This window comes from Schistocerca cancellata, chromosome 2 (genome assembly GCF_023864275.1).
Source record: "Schistocerca cancellata isolate TAMUIC-IGC-003103 chromosome 2, iqSchCanc2.1, whole genome shotgun sequence".
NCBI classification, from domain to species: Eukaryota; Metazoa; Arthropoda; class Insecta; order Orthoptera; family Acrididae; genus Schistocerca; species Schistocerca cancellata.
The window spans coordinates 872,606,569-872,632,882 of record NC_064627.1 but is presented as its reverse complement, the minus strand read 5'-3'; the positions used below and the strand labels follow the sequence as shown (position 1 = coordinate 872,632,882).

The 26,314-nt window shown below is 40.7% G+C and overlaps 1 protein-coding gene across 1 annotated transcript in view; it reads right to left on the bottom strand.

The window, feature by feature from the left end:
* LOC126162833 (E3 ubiquitin-protein ligase RNF169-like) overlaps window positions 1–26,314 on the bottom strand; it is a 94,416-nt gene that overhangs the window by 7,223 nt on the left and 60,879 nt on the right. The window contains exons 7-8 of the mRNA XM_049919595.1: window positions 20,916–21,018; window positions 10,200–10,318 (exon numbers count right to left, since the gene is read on the bottom strand). Coding sequence (XP_049775552.1) covers window positions 10,200–10,318; window positions 20,916–21,018 — 222 coding nt within the window. The remainder of the gene's footprint in view (window positions 1–10,199; window positions 10,319–20,915; window positions 21,019–26,314) is intronic.

The window sequence follows — 26,314 nt, the reverse complement described above, 5'->3', positions numbered from 1 at the left end:
ATAGGGACTGTGATTGCTGTGTTTAGCTGTGAGCTGAGTTGCTGACCCTTAACTCTTAGCTCCATGCGCCAATGGTCATCACTGTTGGGGGCCAGTCATGGGTATACAAGGGACATCTAGCACAACCCACTAGTTCCTCCATCAGTTCACTAGTGTGCCCACCCCTGTTACTGACGTTGACCCCTCAGCCATGTTCGAGTGGGAGGTTATTCTGAGGTGGGTCAGACAGCGAAAGACCTTCCAGGGGGCAAATCAAAGGACCTCCTTAGGTCATCTGATGAACAGGTGTCAGATACTATCTGCATCTGATAAAGCCAGACGCAGCCGCTTTCCCTGCTTTAGGGGAAGCCTCCTGGGATGGAAGATCTGGGCAGTCACAGATGGTCAGATTATTGGTAGTTGAGAGCTCCAATGTTGATGTTGAACAGGTGCTTCCAGATGTCATGAAGAGCAGAGAGTGCAGCCAACTGAATGCTACTCATATACAAACGATGTGCGTCACTCTGGATCAGAAGAGATTCTCTCGATTTCAAGTAGCTAGCTGAAGTGGTCGAAACTGCCAATCCTGCTTGGGGGATAAAGGCAGGACCGGCTGCGGACCTTTGGTACAAAGCTGACTGGAGGGTCTGAATCAGAGGACGCACAGTTCTGTAACCATGTAGGATGCAGATTCCTTGCCTTATGCAATGGTGTGGTGGGGTTTTGGGTCCGTTTGATAAGTCAGGGGTCCACTATACACAGGAGGCAGCTACACAGTTAGCAGGGGCTGTGTAGAGGGGACTAGGCAGTCTTTCAGGTTAGAGGGTCTTGAGAAATTATAGAAAGGTCTTCAGCCTAAAAGGGTGCACGGAAAACATCAGGAATAGGGTATACCTAGCAAAACAATTGGTATTGTACTTGAAAATTGTCATAGCAGTGTTGGGAAAGAACAGGAGCTTCAAGTGCTAATAGAAAACACTGAAGCTCAAATCGTTATGGGTACTGAAAGCTGGATAAAGTCAGAAACAGTTTTAGCTAAATTTTTTACAAAGGACCTAACGGTGTTCAGAAAGTATAGATTAAATACAGTTTATGGTGGAGTGTTTATTGCTGTTAGAAGCAGTTTACAATGCAGTGACATAGATAAAGATATTTCCTGTGAGTTAGTATGGGTAGAGGTTATATTCGGCAACCTAAATAAATTAATAATTGGTACCTTTCACTGTCCCCAAAACTCAGATGATACAGTTGCTGAACAGTCCAAAGAAAACTTGAGCTTCATTTCAAACCGTACACCCACTCACACAGTTATAATGGATGGCAGCTTCAGTCTACCCTCATATGTTGGAAAATACATGTTCAAAGCCAATGGTAAGCATAAAATATTGTCCAAAATTGTACTGAATGCTTTCTCCAAAAATCATTTTGAGCAATTAGTTCAGGAGACCACTCAAAGAGTAAATGGTTGGAAAAACATACGTGACCTTTTCCAGAGCAAATAGGGAGCACCATGATGGATACCAGAATTAAAGACAACAAGGCTGTTGTACCAACATTCAAATCCACCAAAAATAAATGCAAAAAGATATCTATTAAAAAAAAAAACCAGCTAAAAATTTGGTTCACACCTTTCTAAGAGAGTCTCCACCTCCTTCCAAACTGACTATGTAAGTTTAGACCAGACTGGGCGTAAATTCAAAGAAATAGTATCAACAGGATATGAGAGGTACATATCAAATAAATTAATAAGAGATGGTATTGATCCCCCTCGGTACAGAAAATAGGTGAGAACACTGTAGCCAAAGCAATGAAAAAAGCATCCCCCAAATTTAAAAGACTGAAAATATTCAAGATCAGCAATGTTTTACTGAAGCTTGAAATTTAATGCAATGCAACACATTTTTCATAGTGTCCACCACAAAACACTGTCTCAAAATGGTTATGTTACTGATGACAGGGCCACTAACGTAGAGCTACCCATCACCGTTTTCCAAAATTCCTTTACCAATGAAGACAAAGTAAATACTCCAGAATTTGAATCAAGAACAGCTGCCAGCACGAATAATTTAGAAGCAGATATCCTCGGTGTAGTGAGGTGGCTTAAATTAGTTAATAAAGGTAAGTGCTCTGGTCCAGATTGCACACCAGTCAAGGTCCTTTCAGAGTAAGCTGATGCAGTAACTCCACACTTAGCATTCATATACAACCGCTTGCTCAACAGAAGATCTGTACCTAAAGACTGGAAAGTTGTACCAGTCACACCATTACTCAAGAAATGAAGTAATGAAATAGGAGTAATCCACTGACTTACAGACCCATATCAATAACATCAATCTGAAATAGGATTTTAGAACATTTACTGAGTCTGAAGAGCATGAACTGCAGTGAAGAAAACAACTGATTGACAAACAATCAGCACAGATTCAGAAAGTATGTTATTGTGAAACATAACTCGCTCTTTATTCACGTGAAATAATAATGAGTGCTATCAACAAAGGATCTCAAACTGATTCCATATTTCTATATTTCCAGAAGACTTTTGTCACCATTTCTCACTAGTGTCTTCTAATCACATTGCATGCCTATGGAATACCATCTCAGTTATATGACTGGATTCGTGATTTGCTGTCAGAAAGCTCAGAGTTTGTAGTAATCAGCGGACAGTGATCGAGTCAAACGAAAGTGATATCTGGTATTCCCCAATAAAGTATTACAGGCTTCCTGCTGTTTCTAATCTGTAGGAAAAATTTAGGGAGACAGTTTGAGCAACCATCTTTGCACATGATGCTGTCAAATACCATCTCATTACATCATCAAATGATCAAAGCCAATTGCAAAATGATTTAGATAAGCTATCTATATGGTGCAAAAAGTCACAACTAACTCTAAATAATGGAAAGGGTAAAGTCATCCACATGAGCACAAAAATGAACCTACAAAATTTCAGTTACACAACAAATCTCACAAATTTAAACACTGTGAATTCAGTTGAATACTTAGGGATTACAATTACAGACAACTTCTTGGAACGATCACATAGATAATGTTGTGGGGAAAGCTAACCGAAGACTGATGATTGGCGCAACACTTAAAAGACACAACCAGTCTACTAAAGAGACTGCCTACACTGTGCATGTCTGTCCTCTTCTGGAATATTGCTGCACAGTGTGGGACCCACATCAGACAGGATTGACAGAGGACATCAAAAAAGTTGAAACAAGGCAGCTTGTTTTGCATTATCACAAAATAGAGGAGAGACTGTCATGGATATGGACATCTTTTGTTGTGGCAGGATCTTTTCATGAAGCTTAAATCACCAACTTTCTCCTTCAAATGTGAAAATATTTTGTTGCCAACCACTTAGATAATGAAAAATGATCACTGCAATAAAATAAGAGAAATCAAAGCACGCAGGGAGAGATTTAAGTGTTTGTTTTACATGCATGCTTGTTCGAGAGTGGGACATTACAGAAATAGCTTAAATGGGGTTAGAGGAACCCCTTCCACGCAATTAACTGTGAACTGCACAGTAGTGATGTAGATGTAGATATGGGAGAAAATTAGCTGTGACCTTTTTTAAAGACATTCTTTCCCCTGAAGTGGCTTATGAAACAGGAAACCTGTAACTGGATGGCCACATGGAGATTTAAACTGTGCTCCTCAACATGAAGTCCTTGCCTTAATTACTATGCCATGCCACTTGGTAAAATAGCGATTCCTGCTCACCACTACAAATCACCATCCGTTCTCTCAGTGTTTTATCTTTAGTAACTCTCCTTGGGACAAAATATGAAACCTTTCAAAAAAGAGAAGAAAGAATAGCATTTCCCATATATCAAATCTTACAACACACTCATTATCAGCCCCTCTATCTACATCTTCCATCCTTATGATGCTAGGATTAGACTGGAAAGAAGTCACCCAGAGTTGTAGGAAATGCAATTTTTCTTATACAAATTTTACAGCAAAATTGCTTAGTATCCCATGTTGAAAGAAATGATGAATCTACCCCAACTCCTTGACCATCCTTCTGCACCTTACTTTCTTCCCATAAACTGCTCTACAAAATTTAACTAAAAACTTTTATGGTCTAATTAAAAGCTGTCAATAAAGGAACAATTGCATTTTTTTAAATACAACCATCAACACTACAGTTTATTTTATTCATAAGCTTGCACTAAAGATAACAGGAATTAAACCTCTAAAAAGCATTTCATTCACCAATCTCATTTTCCAACATTTTAATTATTCTTTCCTTGTATAACTTTGGCAGGCACCCATTGACATGCCGTGACAAGTGACATAACATGTGGCATGACATAAATGGCAGTGGTGTGGCACATACGCGAATTGTTGTTAATAGCAAGGCACTATATCTTCTTTGAATAATCAAATGTTCTGGCTTTAGCCAACTTTTTAGTATCTTATGCACATGAAGTAAAGCTATATCTATCCCTGTAGAAATTTTCTCACTAAAACTTCTACTTTTCACACAAAAAATTACAAACTGCTGTTTTGAAATTTACATGTGTTCTCATCCAATTTTGAGGAAAATATTAAATAAAAAATGTTGATGTGTGTACACCGTATAGTCTGATATTGCAGCTTGATAACGAACTGGCCTCTTTGAGACATTGCTTTTAGTTGAAATTGTTTTTAAGGCAGAAATGAGAGCCATATATCATGTCCGAAATAACAGATACCATCATCATACAGTTAAGGCTAACCGGCCATTGACCTCCTCCTCCTGTGCTGGATGCACACGCATTGCCCGAGCTCTTACGGGACTTGGTAAGATTGTCTGCCGCAAGTAATGAGTGCAATAGGCAGGGGCACAGCGTGCAAGGGATAAATCCCTGCAGTCGCACCATCCTCTGTGTCCTTGGTGGCCCAGATGGCTAGGGCATCTGCCATGTAAGCAGGAGATCCCGGGTTCGAGTCCTGGTCGGGGCACACATTTTCAACTGTCCCCGCTGATGTATATCAACGTCTGTCAACAGCTTAGGGTCTTGATTTAATTACCATTTCATGTGACACACATTTCTCTTTCATACATGATTTATGAAGTCGATTACACTCACATTTTAAATTAACATTGCACTAAGAGTTATTTTGATTCAAAAACTAGAGATTATTAGAGATTAAGTGTCGAAAAGCACAGATTCGCCTTTAAGCATCCTATTCTCATATCTAATCTTAGTTTGTCTTTCTTTCTTTTATCAGTTGTTTTGCAATGTTTTGTGACAATATTTTTTGACATCGTTAAATACAATGGAATTATTGGCAAAATAAACATTTCAAACCTTAAAAATAGATTTTACTACCACAAACCTTTTACAGCCTTATTAACAATAACTGAAAATGAAAAGCATTTAAATTTCAGTATTTAAATCAGAATGTCAACATGTTCATGTCCATTAAAAGTAATTCCAGTGTTCTGTCTACCGTGTGACATATACTTTTATCTACACGTGAAGAATTACATTCACCGATTACAGAGGTGCTTTATTTCATCTCACAGCAAAGAGAAACCACACATACAAGCAACACAGTTAAATACACATACTGATTCACTGTAAATTGCAGGCTCTAGCTTTCGATAAAATGCTGGTCTAGTTGAAAATTATTGCCAGATCACAAGATACTTAGCAATATTAATTAGGTTGCTTTTCCTAATGATATTCACACTAAGAAATGTAACTATAGTTTATAAGATTAATATGTTGCTCATGGTGCTCTGAATTTTTATGCTTTGAATGTTTTTATGATACATACTGCCTTGGGGAAAGCGTGGTTCTCTTGAAGTACAAAAGTAAAAATCAAAGCAAAAACTGAAATATTAGAATTTATTTGCTTTTCATTCACATGTTGTTATTGTTGTGGTCTTCAGTCCTGAGACGGTTTGATGCAGCTCTCCATGATACTCTATCCTGTGCAAGCTTCATGCCCCAATACCTACTGCAGCCTACATCATTCTGAATCTGCTTAGTGTATTCATCTCTTGGTCTGCCTCTACGATTTTTACCCTCCACACTGCCCTCCAGTACTATATTGGCGATTCCTTGATGCCAGAGAACATGTCCTACCAACCGATCCCTTCTTCTAGTCACGTTGTGCCACAAACTCCTCTTCTCCCCAATTCTATTCAATACCTCCTCATTAGTTATGTGATCAACCCATGTAATCTTCAGCATTCGTCTATAGCACCACATTTTGAAAGCTTCTAGTCTCTTCTTGTCTAAACTATTTATCGTCCACATTTCACTTCCATACATGGCTACACTCCATACAAAAACTTTCAGAAACAACTTCCTGACACTTAAATCTATACTTGATGTTAACAAATTTCTCTTCTTCAGAAACGCTTTCCTTGCCATTGCCAGTCTACATTTTATATCCTCTCTACTTCGATCATCATCAGTTATTTTTCTCCCCAAATAGCAAAACTCCTTTACTACTTTAAATGTCTCATTCCCTAATCCAATTCCCTCAGCATCACCCGACTTAATTTGACTCCACTGCACTATCCTCATTTTGCTTTTGTTGACGTTCATCTTATACCCTCCTTTCAAGACACTGTCCATTCCGTTCAACTGCTCTTGCAAGTCCTTTGCTGTCTCTGACAGAATTACAATGTCATCGGCGAACCTCAAAGTATTTATTTCTTCTCCATGGATTTTAATGCCTACACCGAACTTTTCTTTTGTTTCCTTTACTGCTTGCTCAATATACAGATTGAATAGCACGGGGAGAGGCTACAACCCTGTCTCACTCCCTTCCCAACCATTCCTTCCCTTTCATGCCACTCGACTCTTATAACTGTCATCTACTTTCTGTACAAATTGTAAATAGCCTTTCGCTCCCTGTATTTTACCCCTGCCACCTTCCGAATTTGAAAGAGAGTATTCCAGTCAACATTGTCAAAAGCTTTCCCTAAGTCTACAAATGCTAGAAACGTAGGTTTGCCTTTCCTTAATCTTTCTTCTAAGATAAGTCGTAGGGTCAGTATTGCCTCACATGTTCCAACATTTCTATGGAATCCAAACTGATCTTCCCCGAGGTCGGCATCTATACCAGTTCTTCCATTCGTCTGTAGAGAATTCGTGTCAGTATTTTGCAGCTGTGACTTATTAAACTGATAGTTCGGTAATTTTCACATCTGTCAACACCTGCTTTCTTTGGGATTGGAATTATTATATTCTTCTTGAAGTCTGAGGGTATTTCGCCTGTCTCATATATCTGGCTCGCCAGATGGTAGGGTTTTGTCAGGACTGGCTCTCCCAAGGCTGTCAGTAGTTCTATTGGAATGTTGTCTACTCCCGGAGCCTTGTTTCGACTTAGGTCTTTCAGTGCTTTGTCAACCTCTTCACACAGTATTGTATCTCCCATTTCATCTTCATTTACATCCTCTTTCATTTCTATAACATTGTCCTCAAGTACATCGCCCTTGTATAGCCCCTCTATATACTCCTTCCACCTTTCTGCTTTCCCTTCTTTGGCTAGCACTGGGTTTCCATCTGAACTCTTGATATTCATACAAGTGGTTCTCTTATCTCCAAAGGTCTCTTTCATTTTCCTGTGCGCAGTATCGATCTTACCCCTAGTGAGATAAGCCTCTACATCCTTACATTTGTCCTCTAGCCATCCCTGCTTAGCCATTTTGCACTTCCTGTCGATCTCATTTTTGAGACGTTTGTATTCCTTTTTGCCTGCTTCATTTTCTGCATTTTTATATTTTCTCCTTTCATCAATTAAATTCAGTATCTCTTCTGTTACCCAAGGATTTCCACTAGCCCTCGTCTTTTTACCTACTTGATCCTCTGCTGCCTTCACTACTTCATCCCTCAGATCTACCCATTCTTCTTCTACTGTATTTCTTTCCCCCATTCATGTCTATTGTTCCCTTAAGCTCTCCCTGAAACTCTGTACAATCTCTGGTTTAGTCAGTTTATCCAGGATCCAGGTCCCATCTCCTTAAATTCCCACCTTTTTGCAGTTTCTTCAGTTTTAATCTACAGTTCATAACCAATAGATTGCGGTCAGAGTCCACATCTGCCCCTGGAAATGTCTTACGGTTTGCATGCCCTCGGGAAAAATTACGGCTGTAGTTTCCCCTTGCTTTCAGCCGTTCGCAGTACCACAACAGCAAGGCTGTTTTGGTTGGTGTTGCAAGGCCAGATCAGTCAATCATCCAGACTGTTGCCCCTGCAACTACTGAAAAGGCTGCAGCCCCTCTTCACGAACCACACGTTTGTCTGGCCTCTCAACAGATACCCCTTTGTTGTGGTTGCACCTACAGCACGGCTATCTGTATCATTGAGGCACGCAACCTCCCCACCAAAGGCAAGGTCCATGGTTCATGGGGGGTTCATTCACATGAGCTGTTAATTTGTGATTCTAAAATTTATTTTTCATATGATTTTTAGTAAGATTTCTTTTGTCAATTATATCACTGTATTTAACAATGTCATAAAAAAGTATTGTCACACACTTCCATTGCAAAAAAAACTAAAGAAAAAGAAACAAGATTGAATTTGGACACAGGACATAAAAATTCAAAATGGTGCTCTTATCCACTGCACTACCCGGTTCACTATGTTTAAAACTGCGCAAACAGCCTGATAAAGTGGTGTCAAAGTCATGTTCTCAGTAGCTATTGGTTTTCTCACTTAAGCCAAAATAGGTGTCTTTATTTTCTCCTTCCTTCCAATAGGCAAATTTCTGATTGTCTGAAACTGTCATACAGTGTGTTTCCCCCGTCAGCCTTCAGGTGTTTAGAGTTGAAGAGGTATTCGTTTTCCTATTTTTTCTGAGGACGCACTACATTTGAAGAATTATGGCAATATGAGAACATCTGCGTTGTTACTAGAAAGTATACAATCTAGCAAACTCCTGATAGCTTCAATGGAGTGCATGTCAGGGTTAAAGAAGCTCCTGCTACATCTTTATCAACTTTTTATAATTCCAGTCCACAGCCTTGTTAGCTGTTTTTAATGCAGATGGATTATTTTTATCGGTTGACATTGTGGAGCATGACTGCAATTGTGATGGGAGGGTATTAAAAGAAAAGATCTCTAGAACAATGTAATATCATTTTATTAAAAGAAAGTTGTTTCAGTAAAGTACTGTTTGGCGGCACATTCACACCTCTGGAACCTAAAGCTTCGCTGGAAGATTAACGCTCTTCCTCTCACAAAACCCATAATGACATGTCTTGCCATAGACAATTAACTAATGAGAATCTTAATATATTTAACAGTGGATTATCCCAGGAAAGAAGGTCTGTAAAATGTTCTTTTGGTATGTTAATGTTGAAGATCTGGGTGCTGAATGGTTCAATAACATGTGACATGTATAAAATTGATGGGATAATTCAAATTATTTTTTGTTTCAGAACTTTATAAGCATTCATGGTGGTGTACATTCTAAGTCGACTGTGCAGCACCCAACCTATTGAGAACACACAACGAAAACCACAAAACCAACACTGACCTACAAACAATGCTGTAGAACTGAGTAATCCACTCTGCAGTTTCTTACATAGCCCAAGTGGAGCATTGTCTTTCCAGAACAAAGTTTGTATGTAACCACATATAGGAAGGATCTGATATTAAGAGTCAGCACATCAGAAAAGATATTTCCAGACACGTTTCACAGACAATCATCTTATGCAATTCTATTTAGTACTTTATCTTCATTCTCTTCCACAAACAAATTAAATGACCTCCTATTACTGCACCTGTCCAAGATATTTCAGTAACGATCCTTTCCCATGGTTTAATTTGAACATCCCTGTCCTATAGTCACCACTGCTGTGATAATAAATATATGAATTTTTTTCCACTAAACTGAAGAAAATAAATTTTGAATTTGGCTTCATTTCCTATTTTCCTAGGTACAAAAGCAGAAACATTTGTAAATTGTAAGCAGGACAGACACGGACATGTGAAAAAGTCAAGCACCCTGCATTCATCTGGTAGTGGCAAGAGTCTGGCACACACTCATCTATTAAACTGTACGTGTTCCTTATAAAGCTGCAAGGTACGTGCATGCATTGTTCCATACTACACCATTTGCCATGACACTCCTGTGGGCCTGTTACAACATTAATAATGAGCTTGCCTCTAGAATTTGTATCAATCAAGCCACTTTCATTTGTAAGAGCACATGACTCAGCATTCATAAACTAACTTTCTCATAACAACTGAAATACTGCTTACCTTTGAATGCTGAACTCTGATTTGTACCAACACTTTTTGATATGCGCCCTTCCGTAGGTGGTGTGATAGTACATTCATATGGCCTCTTCTGCATTTTCATAAAGTTCTCGGCCAATTTCCTACAAAAGATAACACCCAGATTATTTTTAAATAATCATGAACTATTTAAGGTACAGAACATAAGAAAGGAAACTGCATTAAGTGAAGAGCTTTATGGCACATACAATGAAGCGATCTACACACACGTATGAAAAGAGGTACACATGCGATATCTTACAAGAAAACACAAACACATACCCGACACATCCACATGAGTGCAAATGGGATGGAGGGGTTGGGGGAGGAAGAGAAGGGGGAGGAGTATTGGAAAGCATGCAAAAGAACAAACATACTGCATTTTCTCCTGCTCCTATCATTCAGCTACGAGGGTCGGTCAAAAAGTAATGCCTCCCATTTTTTTTCTACTTAAAGAAATTAAGTTAAGTGAAAAATTTGAATTTGGCGCCATTCCTCAAACCTTCTTCTGCAATCCACTGCAGTAGTAACTTTCTGTGTCAACAGGTGGCAGCACAGCAGAAGTTTGTAAGATGGCCGACATCGATGTTCGTTTGAGACAGCGTTGTGTGATTGAATTCTTGAATGCAGAAGGTGAAACGCCCATACGCATTCATGAAAGACTGAAGAAGGTGTATGGTGTTGTGACAGTGGATGTCAGCACTGTTAGACGATGGGTTCGTCGTTGTAAGGAAGCTGAAGGGCAAACACCGTTGACTGACGAAAAGCGGAGCGGCAGGCCGGTGAGTGCAGTGACTCCACACAACATTCAGCAAGTTGATGACATCATTCGTGGTGACCGTCGGGTGACTGCAGATGAAGTGTGTCACATTATTTCTCTTAGTAAAGGCAGTGTGATCACGATTATTAAACAATTGGGGTACTCAAAAGTTTGTGCACGGTGGGTTCCAAGAATGTTAACCGATCAGAATAAAGAGGCAAGGAAAACAATAGCCTCCCAACACTTGCAGCGCTTCCGTTTGGAGGGAGATGAGTTTCTGAAAAAAATTGTGACCGGGGACGTAACATGGGTGCATTTTTTTGAACCCGAATCAAAGAGGCAGTCAATGGAGTGGCGTCACACAAGCTCGCCGAGGAAGAAAAAATTCAAAACTGTGCGATCAGCAGGGAAAGTTATGGCAACAGTTTTCTGGGATACAGAGGGTGTGATTCTGGTTGATTTTTTGGAGCAGGGATGCACAATAAATTCTGTTCAATACGTCACAACCCTCAACAAACTTAAAGCACGTCTTCAGCGAGTTCGCCCAACAAAATCAATGGCAGATGTTCTTCTTTTGCATGACAATGCAAGACCACACACCAGTCGTCACACCTCTGACGAGATTGTCAAAATTGGATGGGAAGTTTTGCCTCATCCCCCATACAGCCCTGACCTGGCACCATCAGACTTCCATCTGTTCAGGCCACTAAAAGAAGCTCATCGTGGGATTCATTTTGAAGATGAGGAGGCCGTCAAAACATCCGTGCGTCAATGGCTTAGGAAGCAGAGCTGTGATTTTTACCGTGCTGGGATACATGCCCTTGTTCAAAGATGGACCAAAACTGTAGAGATGGGCGGAGATTACATTGAAAAATGACAAAATGATCCTCAATGTTGTGGTTTTCAACCTATGTAATTGCATTTAAATTTCCTGACAATTAAACGTAGAAAAAAAAAATAGGAGGCATTACTTTTTGACTGACCCTCGTATATGGCTCTGTTTCTTATGGTGGAGTCTATACTATCATTTTAAGTGAGCCAAAACCGTCAACAACCTGATACATCATTTGCATATCCTTTCTTTTCACCGACCTCTGAACAAACTGTTCAAGCAACCAGCTAGGCAAAACTCTGAGCTGTTTTGTAACTTGGAATTTTGCACATTCAAACCCAGCCACATTTATTTTGCAAGTCATTCTCAGCGATTTCCTTTCTCCCAGGGGAGCTAGTCCAGCAAGAAATGCAGGATGTTCTGTGGAGTTTGAGAAGTAGGAGATGCATTGACAGAACTGGAACTGTGAAAGTAGGTAATGAGTTGTGCCTAGATAGAGCACTGTTCATAAAATTTAATAGTATGGCTTCAAATCCCTGCCAATACACTATTTTAATTTACCAGGAAGCTTCATTAACAATGAATATTTTGCCGCAGCATGAAATACTCGTCGGAGGAAGGCAATGGCAAACCACCTCCACTAGGACCTTGCCTAGTACGGTGGTGCGGGTCTCCCGCATCTTTCCCCTATGCTCTGTCACGGAGTATGGGACATCATCATCATCATCATGAAATATTCATTCAGGAAATAATATCTAGGATGTCAGTACATCATTCTCCTCAACATTCTTTCTCCCATGAGTGTTAGTCTAGCAGAATATACATGAAGGCTTCTGTGAGTTTTTGGAAAGCAGAAGACACTTAAGACAGGACTGGATTGCTCAGTTAGTAAGAACATTGTCATAAAAAAACCAAGGAAACAGGTTTCAACTACAGTCAAGCAGGGCTCAAGAGATATTCTGAGTAAAACCTTTTTCGTCCTTTAAATATTAACAATATGTTCGATCACTCATGTCATTTGGCCTGTAGTTTAGTGTTATGCTCTACAGACTTTTTTAACGCCATCATGTTCAACAACGCCATCTCTCACTGGAGGCACTAGTGTTATACACAGTTTATTACTGTTTTTTTATTTCCTTGTAATCACTGATTACGGTTCCTGTCTCAACTTGACACTATCAGAAACAACTTGCACAGAGTCTTTAGGAGGGGGGGATTATCTATTTGAAGATTCAAAACAGTGGGATGGTCCATGCTGTAAAGAGCACTTGAGGACCTAGAGTACCACTTAGCCATTAAAATTTAATCAATATTTAATCACTTTCATTAACACTATAACACACCAATTCCTCCTTTCCAAATTGATTGTATATCTTCTCATGTGTTACTCCAGTAGGTCATGTAATGCTCTTGAATGAGTATGTTGGAACTCCATCTTCTGTTGGTTGTTTGTTATCATCTATATCATTTTCTTTTATTTTAAGAACTTTAAGATTGTAAGACACCTAGTTAATGCAGCAGAACAGTTAAACTCACACTACAAGAAGTCTACTAGTGTAACACATAGGCCATAATGAAAGAAAAATTCCTGAAAATGTACATTTGGAGCATAGACTTGTATGGAAGCGAACTATGGACATGGGAAAATTGGAAAACCAGAACACTGAAGTGTGAGATGTGCTGGTATAGAAGGATTTTGAAAATTAGATCCACTGAAAAAGAGGAGGTTACCCACACAATCGAATAGGAAAGAAATATGTGGGAACACTGACAAGCAGAAGGAGCAGAATGATAAGATGTATTAAGACAGCACGCAATAACTTCAATGGCACTAGAGGGAACTGTGGAGCATAAAAACTGTAGGACAAGACAGAGACTGGAATTCACAAACACACCACTCTCTCTGTAAGTCACGTTCTGATAGTTGTGGGTGACTGAAAATGGCATGAAGTTTCTTCTTTTGTTCTGTCTGCACATGTCCACTCCTGAAAGCCTAACAGTACCGTGGAATCTTGCTTGACGAGTACCTTCCATAATGAGAAATTTGCAATGTTTCACGCAACAAGTGGCGACAATTTAGTGTGACATAACCAGCCATTTGCACATGGCAGGGTAAACATTCAACAACACCAACCTCTTTCATTGTCAGCCGCGGCATATGGACAATGTCTTTAGCACATACTGCAGTCTGGGATTAGCACTCTTACTGCTACCACCTTAGTGCAGCTAGTGATCACATGTTTTTCTAAATTTGTGTTCACAGTGTTTTTTGGTGTGCAAATTTTAATAACATTCATTGACACAAAGCCACAATATGACAGCCCATAAGAGAAAGAAAATGACCTTAGAAATTAAACGTGAAATCATCGAAAAAAGCAAAAGTGGTATGAGCACTGCTGATTTAGCGCATATAATTTTTCCACGTAGAATGTTTCCCTCTATTATATTCATATCATTAATTTGAACCCAACAATTACGTTTGTTATTGTCACTGTTGCATTTCGAAATCTTTCTGTTTTTGCAAGTAGTTTCACTTTGTATTCACCTTCTCCTCTTTACCGGATCAACACACAATTTTATCCAGCCTATATATGCTCAATAATACGTAACCCACTTCCAAACCATAACCAAAAAATTTTTTTCCACTTTCAACACTACCGCTGCTATAAAATCCACCGTTTCCAGTTCACAAACAGTTCCTTTCAGCTATTAAACAGCCATTTCGGCTAGTTCTAATAACTTTCACCTTTTTTTCCATTTCCGTTTTTCCCACATCACTGATCTTTTTTAGCCGCTTCCCACAGGTTTTAACGTCATTATTTCTTCGTCAGACAATTGTTAGCCTCATTTTCACAATCTGCCACCACAAAACCACTCCTTTTAATACATTTACATGCAGTTTTTTCGAAATTTTCCCGAATTGCTCCACCCTTTAACGTGTTTTGGCGGCAACACAACCACCTAACCTTTGTGCACATCGTTGTCATCCAACCAAAGTTCACCACAGGATCAACATAGTCCAGCTATAACCAACACTTTTTCGCCTTTTTTCACACCAGATCTCCAGTTGCTTTCCAGTTCACCTTTATCTCTCCCCATATATTTTTATTTTCATTTTCATTTCAGCATCATGTTACACTTTCCACCTTCTAATACCATGTCACCCTCACAGCATCCCCACAACGACCCCATTAAGTTTTATTTACATTACCTCCGCAAACATGCCTTCGCCCTAGCCAGATTACACTCCCATATTTTATTTTCTCAGGCTTGTCTGACATTTTGCATTACCCCCAAAGGCCTCACACTTAAAGTTCCCATCTCTGGCTGTAACCCTTCTTTCCATCAGTCCCTATACCAGTTCCAAACTGAACAATCCATTGCCCTCACCCACCTAATCCTTCACCTACACATCAACTCAGCCAATGAACACACCCGTCAACTCCTATCCTTCATAAAAGTCCTCAGTCTTTCCTCTCCCACATTCACACCGGCTGTTCAGAGCATCCTCCTACAGGCCAACCGCAAATTATAACAGCATGCCACCCTCCACCTCAAAAAAACTATCCAATTTCCTGGTTTCCCACCTCCGGAAAGGCAACTCACTCACCCTTCACAACCTTTCCAGCAAACCTCAACCTCCTCTCATCGCACACAGACCCAGTCTCTCCCACCTACTCAATCTCCCACTTCCAGCTCCACTCCCCCCAAAACCTCAAAATTCCAATCAACACAATCTGGAACCACGACACCCTAATTCAGTAGTTAACCTTTCCTCCAAACCTCTTTCCCAATCCTAAACCTCTGTCCTATCCAAAGGCCTCACCTTCAGCCCCACTCCCAGATTCAACCAAACAGCCCTTGTCAAAGATTTACTGTCCTACACCCGTACTCTCTGCTGGAAATATCACTTTGCCACAAAGAAAAATGATCCTAATCCTACTCCTAATGATCCAACTCCCCAAGACACTATCCAAATTGAACCCTGCCTGGAACAGTTCCGTCCTCCGTCACAGCGGGACCCACCTCCTCTTCCTCAAAAATCACCCTCTCCACACTTTCCAGGAATTTCTGACTTCCAGCCTTGCCTCTCAATCATTCTTAAAAAACCTTAATCCTACTCCCAACATCACCACTGCTGAAGCCCAGGCTATCCGTGATCTGAAGGCTGACCGATCCAGTGTCATTCTTCCGGCGGACAAGGGTTCCACGACCGTGGTACTTGATCGTCAGGAGTATGTGGCTGAGGGACTGCGTCAGCTTTCAGACAACTTTTGTGGCGGCGTTCGTAGCGACAAACACTTCGTTGTAGAAACGGCTTACGAAGTCACCACCACACTTTTAATAGCGGGCCGACCGGTCCGCTGGAACAGTGAACAGAAAGATGAAAACCCAAACACTCTGATTAAATAAAAGTCGGTACTTATCTTTATTAAGAAGATACAGAACACAGTAGTGAACTCCGTGTCTACAGAAATCTGTCTAGTTCGAGTCGGAGCGGCTAGGTCAGCGTCGGCTGATGACAAACAACAACTCTGCTGTGATGAACACACAACTGACTAGCAAGTACACAAATCGGTGGCGAGTATACAACTGAGTGGCGAATACTGAACTGTCCTAGCGCTCGCGACTCCAGCGCTTAAGAAGCCAGAAGCCAGCGGTGGCGCGCGCAGACTTGCGGCGATTTCCTGTATCGCTGGCGCTGCTTATGCGGACGGCGTTCGGACTTTGATGCTGCCAACCTTTTGGCAGCGGGCTCGGTTGGCATTACTGGCTAGGATATAACAACAACACTACATACAAAGTTTGCCAAGGTAATCCCATTCCTGTTGTCCAGGCAGAGCTTCAAGGAATCCTCAGAACCTTAGGCCCCCTAAGAAACCTTTCACCTGACTCCATCAACCTCCTGACCCCACCAACACCCCGCACCCCTACCTTCTACCTTCTTCCTAAAATTCACAAACCCAACCATCCCGGCCAGCCCATTGTAGCTAGTTACCAAGCCCCCATAGAACGTATCTCTGCCTACGTAGATCAACACCTTCAACCCATTACATGCAGTCTCCCATCCTTCATCAAAGACACCAACCACTTTCTCGAACGCTTGGAATCCTTACCCAGTCTGTTACCCCCCGAAACCATCCTTGTAACCATTGAAGCCACTTCCTTATACACAAATATTCCACACGTCCAGGGCCTCGCTGCGATGGAGCACTTCCTTTCACGCCAATCACCCGCCACCCTACCTAAAACCTCTTTCCTCATTACCTTAGCCAGCTTCATCTTGACTCACAACTTCTTCACTTTTGAAGGCCAGACATACCAACAATTAAAGGGAACAGCCATGGGTACCAGGATGGCCCCCCTCGTATGCCAACCTATTCATGGGTCGCTTAGAGGAAGCCTTCTTGGTTACCCAGGCCTGCCAACCCAAAGTTTGGTACAGATTTATTGATGACATTTTCATGATCTGGACTCACAGTGAAGAACAACTCCAGAATTTCCTCTCCAACCTCAACTCCTTTGGTTCCATCAGATTCACCTGGTCCTACTCCAAATCCCATGCCACTTTCCTTGACATTGACCTCCACCTGTCCAATGGCCAGCTTCACACGTCCGTCCACATCAAACCCACCAACAAGCAACAGTACCTCCATTATGACAGCTGCCACCCATTCCACATCAAACGGTCCCTTCCCTACAGCCTAGGTCTTCGTGGCAAACGAATCTGCTCCAGTCCGGAATCCCTGAAGCATTACACCAACAACCTGACAACAGCTTTTGCATCCCGCAACTACCCTCCTGACCTGGTACAGAAGCAAATAACCAGAGCCAATTCCTCATCTCCTCAAACCCACAACCTCCCACAGAAGAACCCCAAAAGTGCCCCACTTGTGACAGGATACTTTCCGGGACTGGATCAGACTCTGAATGTGGCTCTCCAGCAGGGATACGACTTCCTCAAATCCTGCCCTGAAATGAGATCCATCCTTCATGAAATCCTCCCCACCCCACCAAGAGTGTCTTTCCGCCGTCCACCTAACCTTCGTAACCTCTTGGTTCATCCCTATGAAATCCCCAAACCACCTTCCCTACCCTCTGGCTCCTACCCTTGTAACCGCCCCCGGTGTAAAACCTGTCCCATGCACCCTCCCACCACCACCTACTCCAGTCCTGTAACCCGGAAGGTGTACACAATCAAAGGCAGAGCCACGTGTGAAAGCACCCACGTGATTTAGCAACTGACCTGCCTACACTGTGACGCTTTCTATGTGGGAATGATCAGCAACAAACTGTCCATTCACATGAATGGACACAGGCAGACAGTGTTTGTTGGTAATGAGGATCACCCTGTGGCTAAACATGCTTTGGTGCACGGCCAGCACATCTTGGCACAGTGTTACACCGTCCAGGTTATCTGGATACTTCCCACTAACACCAACCTGTCAGAACTCCGGAGATGAGAGCTTGCCCTTCAGCATATCCTCTCTTCTCGTTATCCGCCAGGCCTCAATCTCCGCTAATTTCTAATTTCAATTTTCCGCCGCTCATACCTCACCTGTCTTTCAACAACATCTTTGCCTCTGTACTTCCGCCTTGACTGACATCTCTGCCCAAACTCTTTGCCTTTACAAATGTCTGCTTGTGTCTGTGTATGTGCCGATGGATATGTGTGTGTGTGTGTGTGTGTGTGTGTGTGTGCGCGCGCGCAAGTGTATACCTGTCCTTTTTTCCCCTTAAGGTAAGTCTTTCCACTCCCGGGATTGGAATGACTCCTTACCCTCTCCCTTAAAACCCACATTCGTTCGTCTTTCCCTCTCCTTCCCTCTTTCCTGACGAGGCAACCGTTGGTTGCGAAAGCTAGAATTTTGTGTGTATGTTTGTGTTTGTTTGTGTGTCTATCGACGTGCCAGCGCTTTCGTTTGGTAAGTCAAATCATCTTTGTTTTTAGATATATTTTTCCCACGTTGAATGTTTCCTTAAGATAAAACTTAGTACTTTTTCTGGATGGGACATATTATCGTATTTTACATTAAGTTATTTGGGATAAACTGTTTCACTTCGTGTTTCACACTATGAGTAAGATTCTGGAACGAATTATGCTTGCTATGAAAGGCTCCACTGTAATTATCATCAAGTCGAACAGCATATACATTGAGTAGGTGATGGAAGTTCCATACATGAATAGATAAAATGGGTCAAAGATATTAGCACCAATTATCATACGTTACATATGATATGGTGACTAAGAGTACAAACATAAGACCATCAAATCTGAAAAATAGCAGTGTATAAGAAGAATACGATCTCACTACTATTTGACATTGTTGCTTAATTTGTTTCAGTTTCTGCTACTAGAATGTAGACGATATCCTTCAGTCTTAAAAACCATACATACAAACATAAAAGTTACAGACAGAAATGTGTGCAAGGTCGTCTTGGTCGGATTCAGGAATCATTTATTGCAATCTGCAGTGCAATTTTCACTCACTTTCATAACATGTGTGTCTCACTGGACAATGACTTCTGACTCAAGTAGCCTCCTTTTTCTCATAGAATTCTCCAATTGTGAAATTCTTTCCTCCTCTCTTAACAAAATGGATCCACTTGTGAAATAAAGGAAATAACAAAGTCCTGTTGCCTTTTTTCCTGTAGTTGTCAGTTTCATCCAACTTGGAGTTTAGATTTTCAATTTTTATTGTATAATTTCCTTGTTTTGTTACACATACAAAAAATTGCTTGATGAGTGGCTGGAAGAATGAATCTAGTTACACACAAATGTGAGAAGAAAAATGAGCCATTATTATTCAGCAGAACTGTTTTACACAGGTACAGTTACTGAGGTAATTTACTGAAACAGTACACCTGAAATGCCACAATCAAGAAAAGTCACAAAAATCTGCTATAAAATCATTACAAACCATCTCCATATGTGTAAATAAGATCTAGTTATATCTCCTATAAAATATTGTGTGGTCAGAATGCGAACTTTGGTACTCATCTGTGGTGAAACGAATTTTGTTTTTATTGTCCGACTACTTTCTCTCGAGTCTCTCTCAGGTTGTTCTAGTGTACCGAAGTGCCACTGGGTTGTGCCCGTCTGACTTCAAGTAGTGCGCTTGGGGATTTATGAAAATGAGATATTGTGCTGTGTGCGTGTTTTTTATGTAAATGTTTGTTCTGTGTGTGTGTCTGTGTTCTCTAAATGTCTCTAAATTGACGGGTGAGTGTTAGTTTTGGGCGCTTATGTTGAAAATGGGGGTGATCGTGACCTAAATTTTGTATGAGTTGGTGGGGCGATGTTTGAGTTTTCTCATAAAGTATGGTGGATTTCTCCTTTATGAGGGAGTATATGGTTGGGTGGCCTAAAAATTCTCTTATTTGTGTGTTTCGGACATATCTGTCAGCGCCTGTGATGATTCGGAAGGTTTTATTCTGCAGTCGCTGTAATCGTGCCAGCGTGGTGTCTGACGCCATCGACCATACTTCCGATCCATACAAGATGGCCGGTAGCATGAGCTGACGCCAGAGTAGCATTTTGCAGTTTAGGGTGAGGCCGTCACCCTTTAGGAGGGGGTATAGCTGCGACAGGAGGGCGCAGCCTTTGTTCGCAGCTTTGTGGACGTGTTGTTGCCACGTAAGACGACTGTCTATTTCGAGGCCTAGGTATGTGATACGGTTACGCCAGGCTAGGTCCCGACCGCCAATGGTGAGTTGTTGGTCTGGGAGTTTCAGCCTGGTCGTGAAATATATTGCTTGGGACTTTTCAGGGTTTACTTTTATCTTCCAAATGTTGCACCACTGTGTGATTGTATCGAGGTGCTCCTGTAGCTTGCGCCGTATGAATGCAAGGTTACTACAGCTCCTGAAGATTGCTGTATCGTCGGCGTAGAGAGCAATCCCTCCGCCGACCTGCTTGGGTATGTCGTTAGTGTAGATTGAGTAGAGAACGGGACTCAGAACCGAACCTTGCGGCACTCTGGCCGCAATCGGTCGTGTCTGGCTCGATCTCGATCCACTTCTTACGAAGAATTGACGAAAGTCAGATTAATACATAATGACATCACCAATAATAACAGCAGTAGTATATGGAAAAAACAGAACATACCTTGCAGTTGGATTAAGATTACTTCCTCTCCGCACTGCACGACACAAATCATTTATACCCAGGGGAGAAGCTACAATAACTCGTGGCTCAAAAACACGACCATCTGGAACAAATAAAGAATGTGTTGTTAGTGTAAAACAGCAACAATCCATATAACAGGTTCTCTTATGTTAAGAACTAACTGGTGTCATTGTAAACTAGCCCTCACCCACCAAGATAGATGTGTATGTTCGCATGCTGCTTCCAGGATTCGGGGAGGTGAGCCTGAACCCAGATTGAATCCACCTCATGAATTAACAATGATGGTTGACATGCTAGCCATCCTGGATGTGACTTTTAGGCAGTTTCACACATTCAACTAGGTAATTACCAGGCTAGTATGCACATACCAGTCAGATATACATTACATAAACATTTAAAATACATTCTCACACTTGAACATGAAATTATTCCACCCACAGACAGTATACACCAATTCCATCCTACAAAGAGTGATAGCATCAGGAAGAGCATATGGCCACTAATTGTCACTAACATTGCCAAAACCATATAACAAATGCTGACCACACAGAATATGGGAAAATGCAAGGAAGAAGAAGATTGCAAAGTAACTTATAATTAATGAAATGGAAATCTGCAGCTGTAAACCCAACTGCACTCTTTTTGATACCAGAGGCACCGTTTAACCACAAAGTCAAACGTCATTATCAAGAAGTGACTCTACAATTAATTGTATATGTACAACATAAATTCCTTGCAATATGATGACAAATGCATGAAGACAGAGGCATAGTGACACACACTTGCTTCTATGATCATGCAGTTTGATACAGCATTCTCCTTTAGGACTAAATATGATCACCATGTGTACAGATAGACAATGAGTATTATCGTTTATAAGTTACAAAACAATTATGACAGCAAGTTTCCTTTTCATCCAGTTTCAACTGCCACAATAAATCAAAATCATCTAAGTCCAACATACAATGGAATATACTGAATGGGAAAAAGTTACTGTTTAAGCTACTCTCAAGCTTGCTTATATCAGTAAGAAAATATTATAGCCCTGTATTATTTTGATCTTTCCCTAGTAAAAATCTCAAATCACCATATCAGTCCACAGATTCACATAAACTGCCATGATGGACACAAAAAGTCATTCCCTTTAAGGTCTTCCTAGATATGCTAAAGATACTCAACAACACTACTGATCAATAAACAATTAAACAAATAAAAAATTATTGTCTTGAAGAATTTTTGATTGATAGAGCAAGAACCATGGACCTGGCTGTTTGTGGGGAGGCTTGCATGCAACCACAATGGAGGGGTGTCTGTTCCGAGGCCAGACAAATGTGTGGTTGCTGAAGGTGGCATCAGCCTTTTCAGTAGTTGCAGGGGCAATAGTATGGATGATTGACTGATCTGGCCTTCTAACATCAATCAAAATGGCTTTGCTTTGTTGGTACTGCAAATATCTGAAAGCAAGGGGAAACTACAGTCATAATTTTTCCTGAGGACATGCAGCTTTACTATATGGGTAAATGATGATGACATCCTCTTGGGTAAAATATTCCGTAGGTAAAATAGTCCCCCATTAGGATACCCAGGCGAAGACTACTCAGGACAACGTTGTTATCAGGAGGAACAAAAAATTCTATGCATATGAGTGTGGAATGTCAGATCCATTAATTGGGCAGGTAGGTTAGAAAATTTAAAAACAGAAATGGATGGGTTAAAGTTAGATATAGTAGAAAATGGTGAAGTTCATCGGCAGGAGAAACAAGTGTTCTGCTCAGGTGAAAACAGGATTATAAATACAAAATCAAATATGGGTAATGTAGGGATAGGTTTAATAACGCATAAAAAAATAGGAATGCAGATAAGCTGCCATGAACAGCAGAGTGAATGCATTACTGTAGCCAATATAGACACGAAGCCCACACCTACCACAGTAGTACAAGTTTATATGTCAACTATTTCCGCAGAAGATGAAGAGAGTGAAGAAATGCACGATGTGATCAGAGAAATTATTCAGATAGTTAAGGAAAATGAAAATTTAATAGTCGTTGGACACTGGAATTTGCCAGTAAGAAAAAGAAGAGAGGGTAAAGTAGTAAGTAGTGTGTGAATATGGACTGGGGGTAAGGAATGAAGAGAAAACTGCCTGGTAGAATTTTGCACAGAGCACAACTTAATCATAGCTAACACTTGGTTTAAGAATCATGAAAGAAGGTTGTATACGTGGAAGAGGCCTTGAGATGCTGGAAGATTTCAGATAGATTACATAATGGTAAGACAGAGATTTAGAAACCAGCTTTTAAACTGTAAGACATTTTCAGGGGCAGGTGTGGACTGTGACCACAGTTTACTGTTCATGAACTGTAGATTAAAACTGAAGAAACTGCAAAAAGGTAGGAATTTAAGAACATGGGACCTTGATAAACTGAAAGAACCACAGGTTCTGGAGGGTTTCAGAGGGAGCATTAGGGAATGACTGACAAGAACAAGGGAAAGAAATACAATAAAAGAAGAATGGGTAGCTTTGAGAGATGAAATAGTGAAGGCAGCAGAGGATCAAGTAGGTAAAAAGATGAGGGCTGGTATAAATCCTTGGGTAACAGAAGAGATACTGAATTTCATTGATGAAATGAGAAAATATAAAAATGCAGTAAATGAGGCAGGCGAAAAGGAATACAAACATCTCAAATATGACATTGACACGAGGTGCAAAATTTGCTAAGCAGGAATGGCTAGAGGACAAATGTAAGGATGCAGAAGCATATATCACTAGGGGTAAGATAGATATTGCGTACAGGAAAATTAAAGAGAACTTTGGAGAAAAGAGAACCACCTGTGTGAATATCAAGAGCTCAGATGGAAAACCAGTCCTAAGCAAAGAAGGGAAAGCAGAAAGATGGAAGGAGTATATAGAGAGTCTATACAAGACTGATGTACTCGAGTGCAATATTGTGGAAATGGAAGAGGACATAGGTGAAGTGATATGGGAGATATGATACTGGGTCAAGAATTTGACAGAGCACTTAAAGACCCAAATCAAAACAACGCCCCAATAGTAGGTAACATTCCATTAGAACTACTGATAGCCTTGGGAGAGCCAGCCCTGACAAAACTCTACCATCTGGTGATTAAGATGTATGAGACAGGCAAAATACTCTCAGACTTCAAGAAGAATATGATAATTCCAATCTCAAAGGAAGCAGGTGTTGACAGGTGTGAAAATTACCGAACTATCAGTTTAATAAGTCACAGTTGCAAAATACTAACACAAATTCTTTACAGACGAATGGAAAAACTGGTAGAAGCTGACATCGGGGAAGATTAGTTTGGATTCCGCAGAAATATTGGAACACATGAGGCAATAATGACCCTATGACTTGTCTTAGAAGATAGGGTAAGGGAAGGCAAACCTATGTTCCTAGCATTTGTAGACTTAGAGAAAGCTTTTGACAATGTTAGCTGGAATAGTCTCTTTTTACCATTTGTACAGAAACCAGATGGCAGTTATAAGAGTCAAGGGGCATGAAAGGGAAGCAGTGATTGAGAAAGGAGTGAGACAGGATTGTAGCCTATCCCCAATGTTATTCAATCTTATATTAAATAAGCAGTAAAGGAAAGAAAAGAAAAATTCAGACTAGGAATTGGAATCCAAGGAGAAGAAATAAAAAATTTGAGGTCTGCCGACGACATTGTAATTCTGTCAGACCAGGAAGAGCAGCTGAACGGAATGGACAGTGCCCTGAAAGGAGGATATAAAATGAACATCAACAAAAGCAAAACAAGGATAACGGAATGTAGTCGAATTAAGTGATGCTGAGGGAATCAGGCTAGGAAGTGAGACTTAAAGTAGTAGATGAGTTTGGCTATCCGGGAAGCAAAATAACTGATGATGGTCGAAGTAAAGAGGATATAAAATGTAGACTGGATATGGCAAGGAATGTTTTTGAAGAAGAGAAATTTGTTAACACTGAGTATAGATTTAAGTGTCAGGAAGTCCTTTCTGAAAGTATCTGCATGGAGTGTAGCTACACATGGAAGTGAAATATGAACGATAAATAGTTTAGACAAGGAGAGAATAGAAGCTTTCAAAACATGGTGATACAGAAGAATGCTGAAGATCAGATGGGTAGATCACGTAACTAATGAGGAAGTACTGAATAGAATTGTGGAGAAGAGAAATTTGCGGCACAACTTGACTAGAAGGGATCGGTTGGTACTACACTTTCTGGGGCATCAATGGATCACCAATTTAGTATTGGAGGGAAGTGCGGAGAGTAAAAATTGTAGAGGGAGACCAAGAGACACTAAGCAGATTCAAAAGAATGTTAGGTTGCAGTAGTTACAAAGAGATGAAAAGGCTAGAATAGCATGGAGAGCTACACAAAATCCAGTCTCTGGAGTGAAGACCACAAGAACAGAGCATGGTACATTAAACTGGATGGCAAATGAAAATAACACTGGGTTCACTGCAAGGACGCATTACATCTACATCTACGTGATTACTCTGCTATTCATAATAAAGTGCCTGGCAGAGGGTTCAATGAATCACCTTCCGGCTGTCTCTCCACCATTCCACTCTCCAACGGCACGCAGCAAAAATGAGCACGTAAAGATTTCTGTGCGAGCCCTGATTTCTCTTATTTTATCGTGATGATCATTTCTCGCTATGTAGGTGGGTGCCAACAGAAAGTTTTCACAATCGGAGGAGAAAACTGGTGATTGAAATTTCATGAGAAGATCCTGTCACAACGAAAAACGCCTTTGTTTCAATGATTGCCACTCCAATTCACGTATCATGTCTGTGGCACTATCTCCCCTATTTCACGATAATACAAAACAAGCTGCCCTTATTTGTACTTTTTCGATGTCATTCGTCAGTCCCACCTGATGCGGATCCTACACCACACAGCAATACTTCAGAATAGGGCAGACAAGCGTGGTGTAAGCAGTCCCTTTAGTAGAACTGTTGCACCTCCTGAGTGTTCTGTCAATGAACCGCAGTCTTTGGTTTGCTCTACCAACAATATTATCTATGTGATCATTCCAATTTAGGTTATTTGTAATTGTAATCCTTAAGCATTTAGTTGAATTTACAGCCCTCAGATTTGTGTGACTTATCGCGTAATCGAAATTTAGCCTATTTCTTTTAGTACTCTTGTGAATAACTTCACACATTTCCTTATTCATGGTCAATTTTCGCACCATACAGATATCTCACCTAAATCATTTTGCAGGTTGTTTTGATCATCTGATGACTTTACAAGACAGTAAATGACAGCATCATCTGCAAACAAACTAAGATGGCTACTCAGATTGTCTCCTATGTCATTAATATAGATCAGAAACAATAGACGGCCTATAACACTTCCTTGGGGAACGCC